General features: G+C 37.6%; 1 protein-coding gene across 32 annotated transcripts in view; it reads right to left on the bottom strand.

Moving 5' to 3' along the window:
• ABI3BP (ABI family member 3 binding protein) overlaps nucleotides 1–21,103 on the bottom strand; it is a 256,453-nt gene that overhangs the window by 45,595 nt on the left and 189,755 nt on the right. For 19 of the 32 annotated variants that reach the window (XM_078452966.2, XM_078452957.2, XM_078452946.2 and 16 more), the window contains 8 exons: nucleotides 19,156–19,215; nucleotides 18,511–18,558; nucleotides 17,548–17,628; nucleotides 15,346–15,423; nucleotides 10,317–10,382; nucleotides 8,558–8,632; nucleotides 1,983–2,060; nucleotides 218–322 (listed from right to left, as the gene is read on the bottom strand). In XM_078452966.2, coding sequence (XP_078309092.1) covers nucleotides 218–322; nucleotides 1,983–2,060; nucleotides 8,558–8,632; nucleotides 10,317–10,382; nucleotides 15,346–15,423; nucleotides 17,548–17,628; nucleotides 18,511–18,558; nucleotides 19,156–19,215 — 591 coding nt within the window. The remainder of the gene's footprint in view (nucleotides 1–217; nucleotides 323–1,982; nucleotides 2,061–8,557; nucleotides 8,633–10,316; nucleotides 10,383–15,345; nucleotides 15,424–17,547; nucleotides 17,629–18,510; nucleotides 18,559–19,155; nucleotides 19,216–21,103) is intronic. The other 13 variants (XM_078452943.2, XM_078452939.2, XM_078452963.2 and 10 more) reach the window with 7 other exon arrangements.

A 21,103-nucleotide genomic window follows, 5' to 3' on the forward strand; every position in this document is an offset into this window, starting at 1 on the left:
GAGATGCACAGGGATGGTTTCCGTGATCTCACCCATCCAGAATCAGGATAGGAGTCCTCAAAACTGTAATTTACAGTGTCCAGTTTTGAGGGCCGACACAGGTATGTGTCACATGCACCATGGACTTGTCCATCGCCTGAGCTAGCACACCAAGAAGGGTTTGTGGTTGTCTAGTAAAACTAAAACCACGGAGGGAGAAGGCATATGACTGACATACCTGCACTTCCTGGCTTTCCGGTGACATTATTTGGTGGTAAAGGTTTTCTTCGTGGGGGCACAGGTCTAGGTGGCAAGGGTGGGCGGCGAGTGCCTGGGATTGGGGCTAAGAATTTACATTACAGATAAGGCTGCCATGAGGATTCACTCCATAAACATGTCAGGTTTTTAAAAATAGTACATTTGGGGGGCACCTGGGTGGCTCAGTTGGTTAAGTGTCCAACTCTTGGTTTTGGCTCAGGTCCTGATCTCACAGTTAGTGAGGTTGAGCCCTGCATTGGGCTCTGTACTGACAGTGCAGAGTCTGCTTGTGATTCTCTGTCTCCCTCTCTGCCACTCCCCAACTCACTCTGTCTCTCTCAAAAATAAAAAAAAAATAAACATTAAAAAATAGTACATTTGGTAAGTAGCTATTGGATAGAGAACAGATGCTATAGAAAAGTACCTATGAGTAATATATTCTGACATTCTTTTAAATTAATACCGGTAATGTAACCAGGGGTAATGAAACCCATTAACATATGGAAAAAATATCCTCTAATTATGGGTAAAATCATATAGGTCTATCTGCCTTTTGAAACTGTATAGATATAGAGAGTTTAAGATCTTTAGTTTCTCATATAGGCTCGACAGTATTTCTGAGTTTCATTGTCCCCCTAGTGTCTTCGATTTACAGACTACAATTTCTTATATCAATTTGGCTTTAAATTGTTAAAGGATAAAATGTATCCTTTAGTGGAGAAATTTCAAAAGATTACAACAAAGCAGCCTTGATGGCAGAAGCAATAAGCCTATGCCTGTGGAGAACAATGTCGCTACAAACAATTGCACACTGCACAGGGCACCGGGCTAGGGATATGGGAGTGTGAACCAAAGTTTTCTTTTTTTTAATGTTTATTTATTTTGAGAGAGAGATAGATAGCAAGTGGGGGAGGGGCAGGAAGAGAGAGACAGAATCCCAAGAAGGCTCTGCACTGCCAGCACAGAGTCTGATGTGGGGCATGAACTCACCAACTGTGAAATTATGACTTGAGCTGAAACCAAGAGTCCAGTGCTTAACCGACTCAGCCATCCAGGTGCCCTGGAAGCTCAAGTTTAACACCCACTCTGCTGACCCCACTAGGAGCCCTGGTGCAAGCCTGCCAGCCCAGAGGAAGGTCTGCCTAAAGGGCAGAGGGAAGAGACACCTTTTTATAATATGCACAGAAGTATCTTTTTATACTTTTCACAAAGGCTGGCAAGGCTAGAGGTGCCTAGAGCAGTCCACCTTAACCCACACTTTAAATCTTGTGTTATAACAAGATTTTGTAGCCTAAAAATTCATCTCTTTCACTGCATAATATATGTTGGTTAAAAACCTTGAAGTAAAATTGACAACCTAGGAAAATGCCCTGTGACTAAGTACTTCCTGGGAGACCAGCATAAACCCTGTCAGGTAAAAAGATACAGTAAATTACATAAGAACAAAACGTGAGCATGATGAAAACCCAAACCCACAAGGAATCTTTACTGTTTGTCCATTGTGACCCCTCCGAACATTATACAAAGTAGTGATTCTTAAATTAGTACCCCCATTAGAGGTTCTTATTCATATTTAATGTGTCCCAAAGATAACGCTTTAGAATGCGTCTCTAGCGGTACCCATGTAGTGTCGGCATGGTGCTTTGGGAGCTGTGAGGATGCTGTTTTTGCTACATTTGCCACTACGGTTACTGCCCAAGCAGCAGAGCAGAGCGAACTAAGGGAGTCAGGACCTTGTTCCTTACCTGGTTTTTTTGTGATATGGGTAGAGTCCACTGACACATCTTTGCCAGCACCTGATGGCTTTGGTGTTTGCTTGACCCCTATGAGCAGAGATAATGAAAGGGAATAAGTACGCAGCAAAAATGTGCTAAATGTGTTTCAAAGAAACTTGGTAGAGTTATCAGTGATAATGTGCATTCTGTGCAGAACAGTGGCATTGGTGTTTTTGTGCCCAAACATTTTAATTGGGTTCTCCTGTCTGCATATAGAAAATATTCAAAGCCCTATATTAATTAGCTGTAATAGTTTCTCTGAAGAGTTAGTGTTTGATTATGGATTTGTCTTAATTTGTGGCAGTGATGTCCACACTGCACTGCCTTCCTGGGTGGTATGGTCTTACCAGGCAGACTTCATCTTCGGTGATTGGCTATTTTTTGTCAGTATTTCTGGGTACATTCTGTGGTTTAAAAAAAAAAAAAAAGATTTCCTCCAACCCCTCAATATCCCTGTCTCTACCCCAAACCTCTTAAAATTCCAATGTGTTTGGATTTAAACTTGGAAAGTTGATTTTAAAAATATTCCTGGAGAAGTCCTGGTTGGTTAGGCCACAAACTGAATCTGTACCTTTGAGACTTGTAATTTAGTCCTGGTCAGGCCTAGAGCTCCAAATTGCTATTTGGAAGAAACTGATCTGCAAATGGTTTTGTGTGATATTTTATCTCCTGAGTCTCTCAAATACAGTGTAGTGATTATTACTCAGCCATTCACCTAAATACTCATGCGGAGTTGGATATCTGCCCCAAGGAGAGGGAGAGCCAATTTAAGTTTTATTTTTAAAATTATTATCCTGTTACATTATAAAATAATCTTCCTTTATGTGGCTGACAGTTATCATTAAGAACAGAAATAGACATTATCCATACAGAGAGGCAAGAATTCATACTGTGAGGATCTGACTAGAATTCACATATTAAAAAATAAGAATAAAATATTTAATATACTAATCTGTACATTAACAAGGACAACCAAAACTTTGAGCATTTGCCGTGTTTTAAGGACTATGTAGTGACATTGCACACTCAACCTCATTTACTGTGCAGGCCGATATATTGATTAAAATACAAGAGAAGCTTTGCTTGCCTGAAATCAGATGATATTATTACATTAATGTATAAAAATAAATTATTAATTATAATTATAAACCAATATTTTTATTTGACTGTAATAACACTGTAATTAGTGACGTATAATAATTATTGTTGTGATTATTATAATTAACATTAACTTATAAACCCTAGTATTGCAATCCATACTGTCTCCTGCTTGGTTAAGAGATAATATGTAAAATCACGGAGAATGTTGGTATAGAGCCATGAATTAAATGTTGCTTATTTGTATTAGGAAGAAAATGTTTTGAGGGTCAATGACTATTTTTTGGCTAACCCCACAAGCATGGCAAAAACAAATAGCTCATTAGTCTTCCTGTGCTTACTCTCAGAGGTAGTGGGGTCAGAGAAAGGACTCATTTGTGCATGGCATAGAGGAATGGAAAATACTTCCATTTGTGTTACTGGGATAGCCTGGCTTGGTGAGATTGATTTACCACTACTTTTTGAGAGTAAAAAATGTGTTGTGTACTCAAGAAGGCTCTAGAAGTCTAGTAGGTTGTGTGTGCCTTTAGTGATTCTTCACAGCATTTCTCCAAATCTTTCTAACCAAAAGACAAAAACGATGTATTTTGATCCCAAGTACCTTCATATTCATTACCCAATTTGATCCTTACAACACTTCTGTGTGGGAGATACCACCCAGGTTCCACAGATGAGGAAACCCAAGGCAAGGAAGATTAAGCAATTCATAGCGAGGAAGTGTTGGGACTCAGACCAACATGTGCCCAAGCTCCAAGGCCTAGCTCTTCAACACTAAGTGGCATAGCATAGTGTACTGTCTTCCTCTCATCATTGCCTTGCTTCTGTTATTCCTCATAAAGACTCTAAGTGACTCTAGCTTCAGAGTCTTATACACTGCCTACTGGATGGTTTGAGGCATTGCCATTGTGTGAGGTCTAAATGGCCCTGGCTGGCAAGCATGTGTCATCCAATTATGCCACTAGTGTGTAGGGCTCAGACATAGCTCAACCTGACAGTGGACAAATCCTCTAAGCCACAGGGGCTAGTGAATTGGAGATCTAGGAGAGAATCCAAAATTCTGCAAGAAAACTTTATGAGTAAGACCAAAGTTATAATTTTCCTGGCTTCTTTTGTAATTAAGGGAGAAATCAGCAGAAACCAGTCATTTTGTGTTACTTTCTGTGTAGGTAGAAACAGTATCTTACTGTTATGATCTTTAAATGTAAGTGCCCAAACCATTAAGCAGCTAATTTGGACTTTCTTCAGCCTTCACAAATAGATAAAAGTTGGCAGGGTATAAAAACACCAGTAAGAGCCCTGCCAAAGGCAGCCATGAAGCTCAGGGAAAGGGCACTGAATGGGGGAGAGAAGGATGAACTCCGGTTCTGGCCATGCCTGCACCTTGTTGTGGTTTGCATGTCAGCCAAGCAGCAATGTGAGCACCAGAGCCCAGACACCAGTGAACTTCTTTTACTCTGAATCAGAGAGCAAGTGGAGGCCAGAGGTAGCAGAGAGGCAATGGGAAGACGAAGGAGGAAGCCAGGAAGAGAGATACTATGGAGAAAGAATTCTCGGGAATTGGCACTTAATCAGCCAGTCTGGCCCAGGCTGTGACCTGAATTCTTTTTCCCTCAGGCAGGATTAATCAACATAGTTTCTAAAGGGCAGCATTGGCTCTGGAAGCACCAAGTGGAGCTCCAGCATGAGCCCCGAATCGCCATATGGGAGTTCTCCAAAAATCTCTGGATTTACATAGTTCACCCCTTAGCAATTTATTGTCAAAAATGAAGTAATGGTTTGCGTATTTTTAACCATGGTAACAAAAACGTTGCAAACAAACACAGTAAACTGAAAATCCATTTCCAAATGTTTTAGGCACTATTCCTTGTGACCAAAAAGGGGTGGTATTTATGCATGATTGGTCTCTGTGCCTTTGTCTCCAAATCTTAGCACCTTGCTAAAAAGCCAGGAGTGATGAGCCAGCAGACTGGAAGATTTAGCCACAGCCCAGAAAAACACATTCCTCATCTCAGAGGAGTTTGGTTTCTGGTTGTCAAGCACACTCAGTGTGGGGGCAGTCAAGTGTGGATTCCTCATTAGGAGACAGAGAAAGGAGTCTCAGGTTCAAGTATTTAACATAGCTGCTAAACCACATGTGTCAAGGTAGTTTCCAGATTACATTTTGCCTGAAACATAATGGGCCTTCAATAAATGTTGGTTGGATGAAAGTATATCTGTACAGCTCAGTGACTTCTTGCTACAAGGAGAAAGTTGAAGATTGACCCTTGATAAAAGAAGTTAGCCTACTCTGTGCTGGACATGCAATAACCATTTTCAGATTTGTGGGCCATACAGTCTCTGCCACAATTGTTCAACTCTACCATTCTGTTAGGAAAGCATGCTGTTTCAACACGGCAGTGAGCCAGATTTGGCTTGTGGGACTATAGTCTTTATGATCTAGCCTAGTGCATGCTTATTACATCTCTGCAGTCTAGAGCTGAAATTGGCTATACTTTTTAGAACGTATCAGTGAAACTGAAACACATCTCTGGAAAGCTTGTAAAAGCAGAATCCTGGGATAAATAACCTACCAACAACCTCAACCTTTGTAGCCTATTTTGAGACTTGAGGTGGAGAAATATTTACAAATATAGCTCAGAAATTCATATAAAGCTGGGTAAATATCTGCAATGATGTTATGAAATAAGAAACTTGGGCTTTCCTGGAGTTTATGGAATCATTGCAAGATTTTTTGTAGAGGCCTAAATAATCAAAGGTCCATAGTTTTGAGGCCTCAGAATGTTTCTTTCTTAGTCTTCCAAGGGCACAGTCTTAAGTGGCCTAAGACCATGAAGAGTGTATCCTATAAATCCTACACACTTCCTTTATCAAATGATTTTTCTTTTTAATGTAAAATATCTGGGCTGAAAACTTTAGACAGAAAAACTACAGGAAAATGTATGTAACGTGGATGAATAATAAAGAAATATTCTGGACAAGATGTCAAAGTTGATTAAGAATCAGTTGGTGTAGAAATTAAGTCTCATTAAGACTCAACAGAAGCTAGAAGTGAATGTAGGTGAGATCATGGGATTGGGGTCAGAGAAGAAAATAAACTTAATGTAAATACCTGCATTTCTGGTAAACAAGCCAGAATGAAACTATGCAGAGTCAAAGTGAGGGGGACACATTTAAGTCAATAACCTGGAATGAATAGATTTCAAAAAATTCTTTTTCTCACCAGTTTTTAAAAACCTTATTCCCTAAGCAAATAGTCTGAAAGCTATTAAATTTTCCTTTCATAATATCCTACATGTTATCTGTGATTTTCATTTTTTTTTTTTTACCATTTTACTTTCCTTTTTGCTTCATTGCACTGGCTGAATACTCCACTACTGTTTTCAGCATAAGTGGTAAAAGTAGGAATCCTTGTGTTCTTGATGTTAGGAGAAAAACATTCAGACCACTGTTAAATATGATGTCAGTTGTAGGTTTTTCACAGATGCTCCTTATCAGAGTGAGAAAAATTTCTTCTATTCCTTGTTTTCTGAAAATTTTCATCATGAATGGATTTTGAATTTTATCTAATGGTTGCTTTTTTTTTGTATTTACTGAGGTGATTGTATGATTTTTCTCCTTTTCTCTGTTAATGTGGCGAATTAAATTTCTTTGAATGTTGAGCCAACCTTGCATTCCTGAGGCAAGCATCATTTGGTTATGTGATAATGTAGTAGATTTGGGGATGTATCACTCCCAGACCTCTAATCAAGGCTCTCTTAGCAGAGGCGGATCCTGAAGGAACTGAAAGGGGATGCTGTCTGCTGACCTCATTCCTTGCAGATGGGCAGTAGGTCCTCCCCTGAAGGGGAATCTCAATAGGTAATAGAGCATAGAGCATAGAACATGTGCGATGCATTTTAGTTGGGGGCGGACGTAGAACAAGGGAAGCAGAAACTGAACTCACCTTTGTCTACCTGTGCTCACCAGCCCATTTCTACTAGCAACTAACTAATTAAAATGCAGAAGCTCTGCTTAGAGATCATCCTTCCACAGTTTAGCTAGATGAGTAATACTACAGAGTTGATTTCATCTACACAAAAGGGGAAGGGATGTCAATTTGTGTTACAAGGGGGTCTAGAAAAAAATGTTTGTATTGCAGATAAACTTGTAATAATGCTGTTTTCTTTCTGAAAGACAATTAGCATTCTCCTAGTGAGAATCAATGCTTGATTACACTGAAGGTTAATGACTTTCATGTTTGATCATAGGTACTGTTTTTTCACTTGCTTTGTTGACAGAAATGTTTCTATTTTTGCTTAGACAAACTCCAGGGAATTGTTTTGACTATTAACAAGGTGGCTCTGTTAAGAGCCAGACTGTTTATATCAGTCTGAGAAACTATGCATTGCCTAAACCCACAGTTGGGAATAATAAAAGGAACAGCTGAGCACAAATAGATAATGAAATGCTTTCTTGCTTTTCATGAGTCAGGGGTTTAAAGTAATTGCCTCATTAATTAATTTGAAGGAAAGTGTGGATTCCTAGAACTTCACACACTGTAATAACCTAGGACAAAAACAAAACAAAATCCACCCAAAACCAAAAACAAAAAACACTGTACAACAAATCTAAATGATTTTTAGACCAAATATCATTAGGTATTATTTATATCTCTCTCTCATTAGGGAATCATCATGGATTAAATATATATGCACTAAATCAATTCTAATTTCCATGCTCTTTTGCATAAGTATATGATTTGTACTATTAAAAAATATTGCAATATTGCAAGGAAATGATGCAATCTCATATGAGGGCATCTAATAACTACTATTTATCTATTTAGTGAGTTGGGTGTTTGAACTTTTATCACATCATTTTCTTAGTTATCTGTATAATTTCAACTCCCCACAAATCTGGCTGGATTAGGGCAATGTCACTTAATTCCTGAATTAAACTGAATGATTTGGAAACTTTACTCTGAGTCTTAGCTCCTCTTGTTAGAATGTCATGTTCCAGATTACCAACAAATGCAAAAAAAAAAAACACAACAAATTGTAATGGTACTTCTGAAATTACAAACTTAAAAGCCAAGTGATTATAGTCTGAAAGGCCAAGCCTATGCATGGATAGTGTTTTTGAAATTAGGGAAAACAGCTATTTTGATATTTTCATTCAGTGATACATATGATACTATTTAATCAGGATCTTTTCAAGGATCAAGACTATATATGGTAGCTGATTTAGTGAGCTGAGTTTAGAAAAGAAAAATTCTTTTTCCATGTTTTCAGAGACATTGGAAATTTTGATTTTGGAAAGATGTGCAATTTCCAATTCCAGTTACATTAAGAACTTCCAAGATTGGTAAAAGAAGAAATTTGAAGTGTGAATTCAACAAAAGTATAAATTTTGAATGAAACATTTGTAGTTTAGAGAGGATCAAAAGGAAATAAATTTGTGATCATTACCAGCTCCCATTCCATTTCCTTTGGGCGTCCCACTGGGTTTGAGTCTACTAGGTCTTGTAGTTGTCTTATTCAGAACTACAATAAAATGGGAATAAAAAGGTCAGGTATTTTCTTTTTAAAACTTTGTAGTTAAGGAAAGCAAAAGTTCCTGGAGAATTGGAAGTCATTTAACTAAGCAATGGAAAAATTGTGGCTTACCACACATATTGTTCAGAATATGGAAACCACAATTCTGGTTTAAAAATAATAGATTTGAATTTGGGACTAGAGACTTGAGTTTGTACTCTGAGGTGATCACTGGGCTTGAAGAAATAACTGGCAAGGGAATTTATATGTCTAAATGGGAAATCCCTCACTTCATTTATAAGCACTAGATACATTCCAAAACAGAACTGAAAAAAGATTGAGACTACTACACCCAATGAAAAACCAAACCTGAAGTGTCTTTATGTGCCAAGGTCTTAATTTATAATTCATAAGTTGGTGGTTCTTCTACAGGGGTCTCTAGGTACAAATGTCCCCTCTTAACCTGGCATAAGTCCATGGTTGAACACAGAGCATGATGAAACCATTTTCATTTCTCTCCTGCTCCATGGAGAGCCAGAGTATTACCAACACTTTTAGAGATCACCTGTCTGTTTGGAAGACACTTCAAGGAAAAGCACTAAGTGTATTTTGATTGAGAGAGCAAGTTCTGGAACCAGGTTGTTTACCTTAAAATCTACTTCCTAGCTCTTCTCATGCCTTGGCTTCCTCAACTGTACCCCACATCAGACATATGACAAGCCCTCAGTCAATGTTAGCTATTGTTACTGTTTCATTATTCTGTAGAAACCTTTAATATAACCAGCCACACATTAAGCTCTCAACAGCTATCATGATATAGAGGGCACATGGAGATACACTTGTTTATAAAAGATGTCTGTGCCTAATTACCTTTAGGTATTGGAATATTACTGCAAAAAAAGCATGAAATCTCCATAAACCAAAGGATAAGAAGAATTATTGTTCCTTCTCCCACATACCTGGGGAGATGTTCACCAAGAATATTAATTTATAAGCCAGCTTCACCATTTAGAACTTTAAGAAGACTTAGAATTGCAGCAACCAACGGGTACATAATAGTGTCTTTGGTCCAATTTGTGCTTTAGCACAGGAGCAATTTACATGAACCAGATCAACCTTCCTAAGTTACCTTTTCATTAACAAGCTCCAGTGAGGGAGAGCCTAGAGCTTTTGGAGAATTCAGTAAATGTATTTTCTAATGTTTATCATTTTTACTGTATACAACCTATAAAATGTGTGTGTGTTTTATCGCCTGAAGGAATCAAGTAAAAATATTCTCCCAGAACAAGGGTCTTTTATACTGGAAGAGACCATCTCTTCTTAAATAACATTTGAGAGCTAGTGTATCTGAATAGCTAACTCTAATGTTATTTCTGTAATTGCCATGGAAAACTGAAGGACTATGTGTGAGATTTACCCACAAATACTGTTCTAAAAACATTCCTATACTGATAAAGTTCCACAGGAGTCTTTATATCTGGTCATCCTTAAAAACCTTAGTCACATTGTATCACTTCCATGGAAGTGATCATTACCTCTCTACTTATCCACAAAGATCTGAATTTCTGTACATCTGTTATTGCCATTTAAGTATATCTATATCCCTCCTTTGGTGTATGTTGCTGTTTCTATACATTTGATACCTTCTCAGGTGTGCTGATTATTTAGGTCTCCAAAAAGAGAAACAACTTACCGGGTCTGATGTGTGCTTTGTCAGATGTTCTGGGCCTCACAGGAGTAGTGTATAATCTGTGTGGGGCTGAAACAGAGGAAAGGTTTCATATTTAATAACCAACATTCCATTAAATGGAGATTTAGCATCTTAGGGACCAACAATTCATGCACTTTGCATGGAGTAGAAAGGATGTTTTGAAACCTGCAATTATGCATTTACAGCATAGCTGTTAAAGAAAAATAAAACAAGATAATCATGACTGGAAATAAAGGCACACAGCAAGTAAGGTAGGTCATTTGCAATGTGTGTTAAGGATTAGTCTTCATTTCGTCCATGTTTCTCAAGGGCACTTATCTTACCCAATGGTTGTTTAACATGGTTAACATAAACCTTCCATCCATCCATCCACCCATCCATCCTTTTGTCCGTCCATCCATCCACCTACATCTCTCAATTCGAAAGTCATAATGGAACATTATTTGGCCAAAGAAGACAGGCAATTTCCAAGGTAAAAACAGCATATACTTTTAGGTACGTTAGAAGAATAGGAACATGTGGTCTCTATCATACTGTCTTAGCTCATGAACCCTGGAATGAATACTCACTTAGTGCCAACCACTAAAGTTTTAGGAATGGGAAAAATGACCTCTGGTGCCCTGCCTGTCAAGACAGGGTGAGCAAGGAGCAAGAACTCGAACAAGCTCTGGGATCAATACACTGCCTTGTCATTTTCTGCTCCTGTTATTCAGGATCTGGCACAGTGAAGACTCCTACTTGCTGAATAAAGTTAAAAAATGATTGGCCATTGTAAGTAGGCAAATTCATGAGAAACTCAGCTGAAATACTTTTGCTTCCTAAGATTTTAAAGTATGCTTTCATCCTAGAATTCCTCCATCTTTCCGTTCCGTCCTCTGCCCCCCCGACATACCACACTGCATCCTTACCACCAACTCTCTTGGTAATGCTTTAGCTAAGACTGGAAAAAATTTTTCTTTCAAACTATGTAAGTAGATTACATTGTTTTGATGATTTTGTTCACATCTTGAGTGGGTATTTATATAATCATAAATCAGTAAAGCCTTGCCTGCCAAGTTAAAAAAATACACCTGCGAAACAGATTATACTATAGCTCGTTTACGAGCTTCCAATGTGAAGACTGATGAGCAGAATTTTGCCGTACTTCAGGCCAAAAATAGCAGACGCATATTGAAATTCTCTGTAGGTTTAGTGTGGGCCTTTCAAAGTGTAGCAACTAGAGTGAAGAGAGGCACTGATGTTATAAAAAATTCTCGTTACACTCTGAAGTGTGTAATGATGATTTGTAAATGTTATGCTTCAAAATTTTCATTGCTAGTGGTAGGATTCCTGTGAATTTAATATATTTCAGTTTTTTTCATGTTAATTTCTTCAATGTTAGATTGTTTTTAGCTTAAAGAAATACAAGGATCACAGTTCTAATTAGTCTCATTCTAGAACAAAGATGAATTTTAAAACGTTACACAGGAAAGGGACATAAAGCAGAACACAGAAATAATCAGCACGACACTTAGTATTTCAAAGCCATAGGATCAGAATTTTTGCTTTATTTTTTCCCTCACAATCTTTACTTAAATCTAGACAGAATTCTTAATGCAAGAGTTGGAATATAACTTGAGTTTAGACTGTAAGTTACTCATGTAGCTCATCACCAAATAACACAAGACCTTGAGAAAACTACTCTAGGGTTTTAATTTTGAACTGAAAAAAAAAAAAAAGACAAAGGAGCTTTGTGAACATATCTCCACATAGTTTTTAATGACTAATAATAGAAATAATTTTAAAAGATGGCCTGTAAGGACTCATGTTCTGCCCAGCACAGGGAGAGGGTAAGTAAGATATAACTTTCCCTGGGTGGGCAGGGATAAGGGAGTTGAAATAAGTAAAATAAACACAGTGTCCCTCTGGCCAAGGGGATTCCTATTACAGTTTGAGAAAGGCAAAAAAATAAAAACAAAAACAAAAACAAAACACTTGAGAATTTTAGGGTTTTGATTATAGGGTGCTGCAGGGAATTGTCTCAGTAGGCAAAGGAGCAAAGGTGTCAGAGAGAAAAGGTGTTGGAAATTCTACGAGCAGGCTCGTGTCGTGGGTTTTAGGCACAAAGTTTCTGTGGAGGACTTGGACCCCATCGTGGAGGGCTTGGAAATCAAAGAGCCACGTGGGTCATGGTACATGCATGGGTACATCTTCACAGAATGTGAAGATCAAGAGGACTAATTTCACCCCTATAGCACCTCTCTCAAATTGTCGTGTGCTGTCTTATGCTCCTAATGCCTAATGTTAGAAACACAACGCAATGTAACAGTAAGAAAACAGCTGACTTCCTCTTCTACAAAGCCCAGGCACAGACTTATGAGGGTTTTATGAGGGGGCTTCTAGTGACACACATCATGCCTTTGTGAAAGTGGACCCTTTCGGTAACGCAGGGCTATTGGGCTTGTGCATGCTACTCTCATCCTTAAGATGAGTTCTTTCCAAGGAGGTTCTTTGTTGCCTCATATCAGCAAATCCCTGGTGAGCTCACCATAAGATCCTTGGCACAAGCTTAGAAAAATATGAATCCCAGGGCAGCACAGTTTAGGTTCAAGCTAATGATCCTTAGAACATAAGAAAACAATTAAATAGATTGTTTTCATTGTGCAAGTATGTTAAGACATTTCATATAATGATATCAGATTCTGCATATACCCCCATCAACTATGAAACTCCTATCTAATAAAACCATGTTCTAGAAAGAATTTGATTAAAATTCCACACTCACTAGTAATGGTGACATAATATTACCATTAAAGTAAGAAAAAGCAAAGCAAGGAAAAAAAAAAACAGGCCTATAATCTTGTATCCTCAATTCTGAAATTTTTAAAGTTCTAAAAAGCTGAAGCCTTTTTTCATTTTGCAGCACCACCTGAACTGAATTAGTCTTTTTTATGCTTCTTATTATAAATATTTACATATTTTGCTACAAAAACAATGTGTTTCATCATGAGAATCCACCTATCTTCTATTAAGTAAGACACTAATTGCTTCTATTAAGCAAAAACATAAAAAAATGAGGGCACATTATGGATGTAATGTGATTGACCATCTACTATTAGTGGTTGAAGCTGGTAAAGAGGATGTGGGAGGGCTAGTGTTATGTTAGGTTTCTTCTGTGTGGATTATAAATAAACAAAAAGTTAAATACAGCAGGCACCTGGATGGTTCAGTCTGTTAAGCGTCTGCCTTCAGTTTAGGTCATGATCTCAGATTTGTGGGTTCGAGCCCTGCAGTGGGCTCTCCACTTCAGATCCTCTATCCTCCCCTCTCTCTCTGCCCCTGCCCATGATCTCTCTATTTTTTTTTAATATGAAATTTATTGTCAAATTGGTTTCCATACAATACCCAGTGCTCATCCCTCAATGCCCATCACCCACTTTCCCCTCCTTCCCACTCCCCATCAACCCTCAGTTTATTCTCAGTTTTTAAGAGTCTCTTATGGCTTGCTTCCCTCCCTCTTTAACTTCTCTGTCTCAAAAATAAACAAACATTTTGGGGCATCTGGGTGGCTCAGTCAGTTAAGCATCTGACGTCAGTTCAGGTCATGATCTCCGGGTTTGTGGGTTTGAGCCCTGAATCCAGGCTCTGTGCTGACAGCTCGGAGCCCAGAGCCTGCTTTGGATTTTGTTTCCCTCTCTCTCTGCCCCTCCCCCACTAGTGCTGTGACTCTGTCTCTGTCTCTCTCTCTTTCAAAAATAAATAAATATTAAAAATTTTTTTAAAAATAAGCATTTTAAAAAAGTTAATATAAAGATAATAAGGTAAATAATAAATATTAAAAACATAACAAAAAATGAAACCAAACAAGTAGAAAAAGATTGAGAAATTTTACAAAAACCATCCTCAGCCATAGGTGCCCTAGTCATGTTTATTTAGAATAAGTACTGCTCTACTTATGAAATATCTTTAAATTAGATTTCTTTTCATCATCATTATCTATAATTTCAAACTTCTTCCTCCACATTTTGTTCACAAATTATAACTGACAATAAGTAAAATAAGTTTACTTTTTTTTGTTTTTTTGGGATTCCTACCATATAAAAGATGAGCAAAAGGGATCATTCAGAACAAAAATAAAAGAAACCACAAAAATGTAAGAAATCCACAACTGTTTATAACCTAAGTAACATAGAAAAATAAAAAAAGGCAAAGTTTCTGAGAGCATGAAGATGAGATAGGGCTCTGTGTAGGTAACACTTCCCAAAAAGTTGGAAGGAAGAAATAAAAGAAGGAAATCTCCCCCAAACCTTCCCTAGATATTTAAATATTAAGGCATTTTCTTTGAGAGAGAGAGGGAGAGAGAGAGAGTACGTAAAGAAGAGGGGTAGAAGGAGAGAGAGAATCTTAAGCAGGTTCCATGTTCAGCACAGAGCCCAATGTGGGGCTCAAACCCATGACCCTGGGATCATGACCTGAGCCAAAATCAAGAATCAGACTCTCAGTTAACTGAGCCACCCAGGTAACCAAAATATGAAGTCATCTTAACAAAATGATTTTTTTCACTACTAGTTTCCTTCCTCAGGCTGCAATATCAACGTGCTTATCAAGTGGAAGAGAGAGGACAGAGGAAGATGAAGAGAGAGTGAGAAAGGAGTACGGGGAAGCAAGATGGGGAGGAAGAGGAGGAGAAAGAAAAGAATGGGAAAGAAAAAAAAGGTAATAAAAAATTTTATCAGATGTGGAAAAAAAGCAAATGAAGATAAGCAAAGAAAAAAGGGTATTTTCATTCTTAGTTATCAGCATCAAGTTGTCAACCATACATTCAAAAGCAAAGTTCTAACTAAAGAAACTGTCTTCCCTACATTCAAGTGAAGTACGTATCAATATTCATATTTGGCTGATGTCCTGCACCTATGAAATGAAGAAAACTAATTCACTGTGGTGAAAATTGACATTTTGAAAAGAAAATTTCTTTCCTGATTAAAAATGAAAAAGAAAAGTTTACTACACAGAAATGGGGAAATAGCATTACCCTGAGTTGTCCTTGTCAATTCAGTTGTTGGTGGAATCTTAGTTGTAAAGAATTCTTGGGTGGACTGTTCTATTTCTGCTGGGGACAAACAGAGCAAGGTGGCTGACTTTAAATAATTATCATTATGAACTTGTCAAAAAACCCACACTTATTTCCACCCCATGCAATGGTAAAGAGGAAATTGCATTTATAAGTATGCCCAGTCATCATAATATTTCAAGGTTAAAGGTACATTTTAGTAACTCATTTATTCTATTTACTATCTTCTTGCACTATTGTTTTAACAATTATTATAAGGATTTCCAAAAGCTTTTAGTTCACGATTATTGTTTCATGATCCTGGACATGGCTGTTCTTGAATTGTGTCTATTAACTGCTTTTATCTATTGTTGCCTTCATGCCTCCTCTCTATCCCATCAACTATTTATGTGAGCTGGAAAAGAAATACATCTTATGAAAAGAGGTGCATTCATGCCATGTAAGAATAAACATTCATCTACTAATGTCATGTGAGAATCAAAGTTTGTTTATTGACATAGACACATTTCTTCTGACAAAATAAAAAAAATTGCAATACTTCTACTCCCATAATGTTTTGAAGTCATCACAGCATCATGTAGACATAGCAATTTACATCGTCCACTTTGCCATGAACTGTATCCAAGGAAATACTTGGTACATACAATATACAGTCATCTTTTTTTCTGCCCTGCTTTGTAATCTGGATTTTGCTCATAGCAGAGATACTTGTGAGTTGGCAGGTGATGGTTCCTGCTTCAATAAACCAAGACACACTTAAACAAACAGGGAGTAGAAGTTAGATAATTAGTATATCTAGCAGGGGTTCTCGAAGAGTACTTTTGGCTTTGCCATCATGGGTGATGTTCACTTTGAAGGCCATGGCTAGAATAAATGGGTATTTGGAAATTAGGGTGTATTTGCTCAGGTTTCACTTTTTTTCCTTCAAAAATGATTTCATTTTGAAATGTGATCAGTAATTTCATCTCAGTAGACACACACAAAAGATAGGTTTATTTGAAAAGGGACAAAGGGAAGAAAATAAGGCAGTGATTTAAACACAGCCACATGGTATGCAGTGTGGGCAGGGCAGAAGAACCAGCAAAAACAAAGTGTGAACACTTGGTTTCTGATTTATTTTCAGTTGGGGGTCAAGCAAACTGGGGTTTCCCATTCAATGAATACATTGGTGCTGAACTCCTTAAAAACATGGCCCACTCATCCCCACCAACCTTCCTGTTGCTTCTATCCTTCCTTGTTTTCTCGAGGTGACTCACATGCCCATAAGATTAGCCTGACTATCATTTTTGCCGCTGCCTCTGTCCCATTGGTCTTTAACCTGAAAGGACCTTTCACATCTTTAACTTCAACTCTCACCCCAACTTGAAAATCCAGGAGGTAAGTTTCACCTCCTCTGTGAAGCCTCCCCTAATATGCCTGGTGGTTTGTTTGTTTAGCATGTTGCTCATTTCTCTGTCACACTCATTTTTTGAACAATACTGGGGTGAATCTCAGGAGCTCTGGTGACTGATATGTGGGTTCCAATCCAGCTTTGACATTAGCTGTGTGACTTTGCCAATTTTTTAAATCTCTCTATGCCTCAATTTTCTAATGTGTAAAATGGGGCAAATAATAGAACCTACCTCACAAGTGTTATGTGATTGAAATTAAAACGTACACGTAACCCACTGGGTGGTATGGAGGAAGTACTACCATCACTAAATCCTTCGTATTCTTAGATGCTGAACTCGCTAGGATAAGGATTCACTCTCAACACAGTTTCTTTTTTGGAATTCTGGTTGCTTAGCATTTCACTTAGCACCCATAAAATATTCTGTAAATACTAGATGAAATTCTTCTTTCCAAAGGCAGCTTCGAATATGGAAAAGCAACGAAAAAGTATAGAATTGATACATTTTGGGAACATTCTTTTTAGAACAATTAAAATTTTATCACGATATTTTAAAATATTCTCATTTTCTATTGAAAACCAACATAACTATTAAAAGGACAGAATACAATTAATGTAAAAGAATCAAGTGAAATGGCTATTTTTTATAATGGTAGAAAAAGACCCTCTATTGTTTGGAAACAACCCATCAACACAAGGTACATACGGCTACTTCAAGGGAAATCCCTAAAAAGTAGATCCTCATTGGACTGAAATATGAAATCAAAACTTACCCAGAGTGCTTCGCAGTTCCTCCTGACTAGTACTTGGTGAGATCATAGGTATAAAAGGGCTGCCTCGTGTCTCTAAAGGAGCTGGAAAAGAAAAGTATGAGCGGTATCAATCTTGAGATGCAAAATCCAGCACCAAGCCAGAATGATATTACACAAGATTCCTTCGTTTGAAGCGGAAAAAGGAAGACATTAGGTGGATCATGAAGAATAAAGTTAGGTGTACACAGAACCTTCACAAAAATGACTGTGGAATATAAGAATAATGGTTCTCAACTGCTTTTTTCCACCACCAGGATAGATAAGAAATAACATTCAGTGTCTGGCACATTCCATGACCACCCCTGGTTAAGATGGGATATGAGTAAGAAACAATCTTGGTCTGTCAGCTGTGGTGCATACTTGCACTCGCACGCTCTCTCTCTGTCTCTCTCTCCCCCACCCCCCCCCATCCTAGAGAACATACAGGATTACAAAATGAGTGGAAATATTCATTATTGTAGTGGTGTCTCATATTGAGTCTCCTCAAGTTTATTTTTAAAAACAGACCATTGGCAAATTTCAGTATTTTTACAGATATTAACAGTAATTACTTGCAAGAACTTTTCATAACTGGTCATGCTAGTGTGTTGTAACACTACAGCTGAGAACCACCAAAAGTGCTGAAAATGTTAACTGGATGGGCATGAGCACGTGGAATCATTCTGAACATGGAAATAAATGAGGTAGGTGAAGAAGAACTCAGTAATAAGCTGTCTTAGGTTGGTCTTCAGAGCAAAGCCTTCACAACAGTGAAATCGTTGCTTTTCTATTTTGGAAAGAGTAGGAGTATGATGATGAGATGACAATGAGATGATGAAATGGATTAAGAAGAGAGGATGTTCAATATGATAAGTTGAGCAAGACCTGCAATTAGACTGTAGCAAAGCAAACAATTAGAGTTGGTTGATAGGGGGAAACCATTACCTATTGTTGTCTCTGGTGGATCAATTCTAAAGGTAACAGGTTGCAGAACTAGGCCAAAAGCAAACCGAGGAAATATATTTATGAGAATTTACTACCTGGTGAAGTAAACATCGTTTCTGTGTTTCTATATGCTTCCATTTGAACATTTAAACATTCTCAAAGAAATACAATAAATATGAGAAAATTCTACATATTAGATGCTACTTAGGAAGCTTAGTTTAGCTAACACTTTAAAGATCTCATTCACTATGACTCTGAAGAAAATTTTTGAGTAGGCATGCACATTTTTGACTTACATTACACCCACAGTTGGAATGGAGTTATATTTCCATTTTGAAAGAAAGTAAAAAAAAATGGTTGGCTCAGTTAATACATATGTCTTATAATTTTAGCATGATCTCCTTTTCAATGGAAACACTTCCAGGGAAAGTAAACTAATTATATACTGTTCCCTCATGTTAATCAGAGAAAAAAATTCAAGCAATTTGTAAGATTAAATCTTCACAAAAAAATTACACATTTTATATCTATAATTTTCTCCAACCTTGTTCCACATCACAATCATTAAATATATATTTGCCTCAAGAACATTTTTCTTTTTGAAAACCATGCTTCCAAGCTGGGGAAATAAAGTAATTTATTTACCAGGTTCACGCTGAGAGACTTCAGGGTCTGGTTTAGGGGGAAGGACCACATCTCTCGGAACTGAAAGAAAAAAGATTATAAAACACTGTACTTTAAGTTTCACATCTGGAGTGAAGCTAAACCCGCAGATACAACGTCCTGGAAAACATGAATAAAGCAAAGGCATTTTCACAATGGCTAAAGAGTAATTCCAAGAACATGAATGCTTTTTTCAAGGTGGAAAAAGTCACTTGTATGGAGAAGGTTCTGGTGGTAGTTAAAATTGGTCACAGTTGATCATGAAGCCTCTCTTGGAAAAAAGAAAAGAGGAAACAATGTCATTAAACAAAAAAAGTGGTTCAGTTGGTAGAGCATGTGACTCTTGATCTCATGGTTGTAGGTTCGGTGGGTGTAGATTTTATTACTTAAAAATAAAATCTTAAAAAGAAAACCAGAAAGCCAGTTTTGCTTGAAGTGTTTAGCTGCCATTTGATATTCATGCTAAAATTCCCGAGAGCAACAGCAAATACATTAATAACGTAGGCATAAATGGCCTACAAATTAGGGGAGATAGCAGGAAAGACAAATTCTAAGAGGAGAACAAAGTTTTATTCTGAAAGGCAGTGACAGTTATTACCAGGAGAAAATGGAGCAAGAGGAAAACGCCCCTCGTTAGAAGATACTACATGTAAAGTTTAGGAGAATACTTGTTACGTAGTAAATGCTAGATAAACATTGCCATTTCTGTCATTCTTAGTGATGTGGCTTCCAGTATATTAGGTTTCAAGGTCTCCTGACAGACAAGAGAATGACAACTAAAGACAAAAATGTCAGTTAAAAGAGACCTACTTAGAGTCGGTCCCTTTTACCCAGTACATTTTTAACATCTGTGCCCAGTTCTATTTTGGCAAAATAAAACAGTAGGCTGGGAATTTGATACCTTAATTCTCACTGAGGAAAATACGAAGGTGATTTGTTTATTTTTAGCACCAGATTTATATATACACTCTTTCCGAGATCAAGGTAAAGTTCTTCTTTGGCTCAGTTTCCCCACAAAGACGTCCTTCTCAGCCCTACTATCTTGCTGAAAGGTTTTCATACTACACTGAACATCTGGTAAGTATCAGGGTCCCTTTGGTAGACATTGTAATTTCCTTGCATCTTAAATGATGCTGGGGAAAAAATTAGAATTCAGGCTAAAATTCTACCGCAGGAAAGCCGAGGAAAACTTTTGCACCATGAGGTGGCCAAGCACCACTTTACCATTAGTGTGGAAAAAGGTTATACTAGGTTACAGACACTCTCTCTTAACTGCTATGTGGGATCATATTTAACTTAAATATTACATTTGTTCTTACTCTAGGCCACTAAGTTCCAATGAAGTTATAGTTGTGGAAGTTGGTACATTGAGTAGAATCTTGACTCAATTAGAAACTTTATGAGCTAAAAGGTAACATCCACAGGAACTTGAAAATCTGAATTAAAAACTTTTTAATGTTTATTCATTTATTTTTTGAGAGAGAGAATACACACAAGGGAGGGGCAGAGAGAAAGACACAGAATCGAAGCAGTCTCCAGGCTCCAAGCTGTCAGCGCAGAGCCCGATGCGGGGCTCAAATCCATGTGAGATGTGAGATCTGTGAGATCATGACCTGAGCCTAAATCAGACATTTAACGGACTGAGCCACCCAGGCATGCCTGAATTTTTTTTAAAGAAAAAACTCATAAATATTACTGGTCAACAAAAATAGAGAAAACTTACAATAGTGAACATTTGACCTTTGCTGTGTAGTACTTTTGGGGATTCGAATGGTAAAATATGAGAAATTTCCAGTTGTAAATCTAAATGTTTATCTGGTGAGTGAAAGACTGATTTGGCTCTGTGAAGATCATGGCCATACGAAACAGCCTGTAGTTTATAAATACCCTAATTGGCTACAGTTCTAAAGTATAGAGAGGACCCAGAATT

The sequence above is a fragment of the Panthera onca genome, chromosome C2, assembly GCF_046562875.1.
Source record: "Panthera onca isolate mPanOnc1 chromosome C2, mPanOnc1 haplotype 2, whole genome shotgun sequence".
NCBI lineage: Eukaryota > Metazoa > Chordata > Mammalia > Carnivora > Felidae > Panthera > Panthera onca.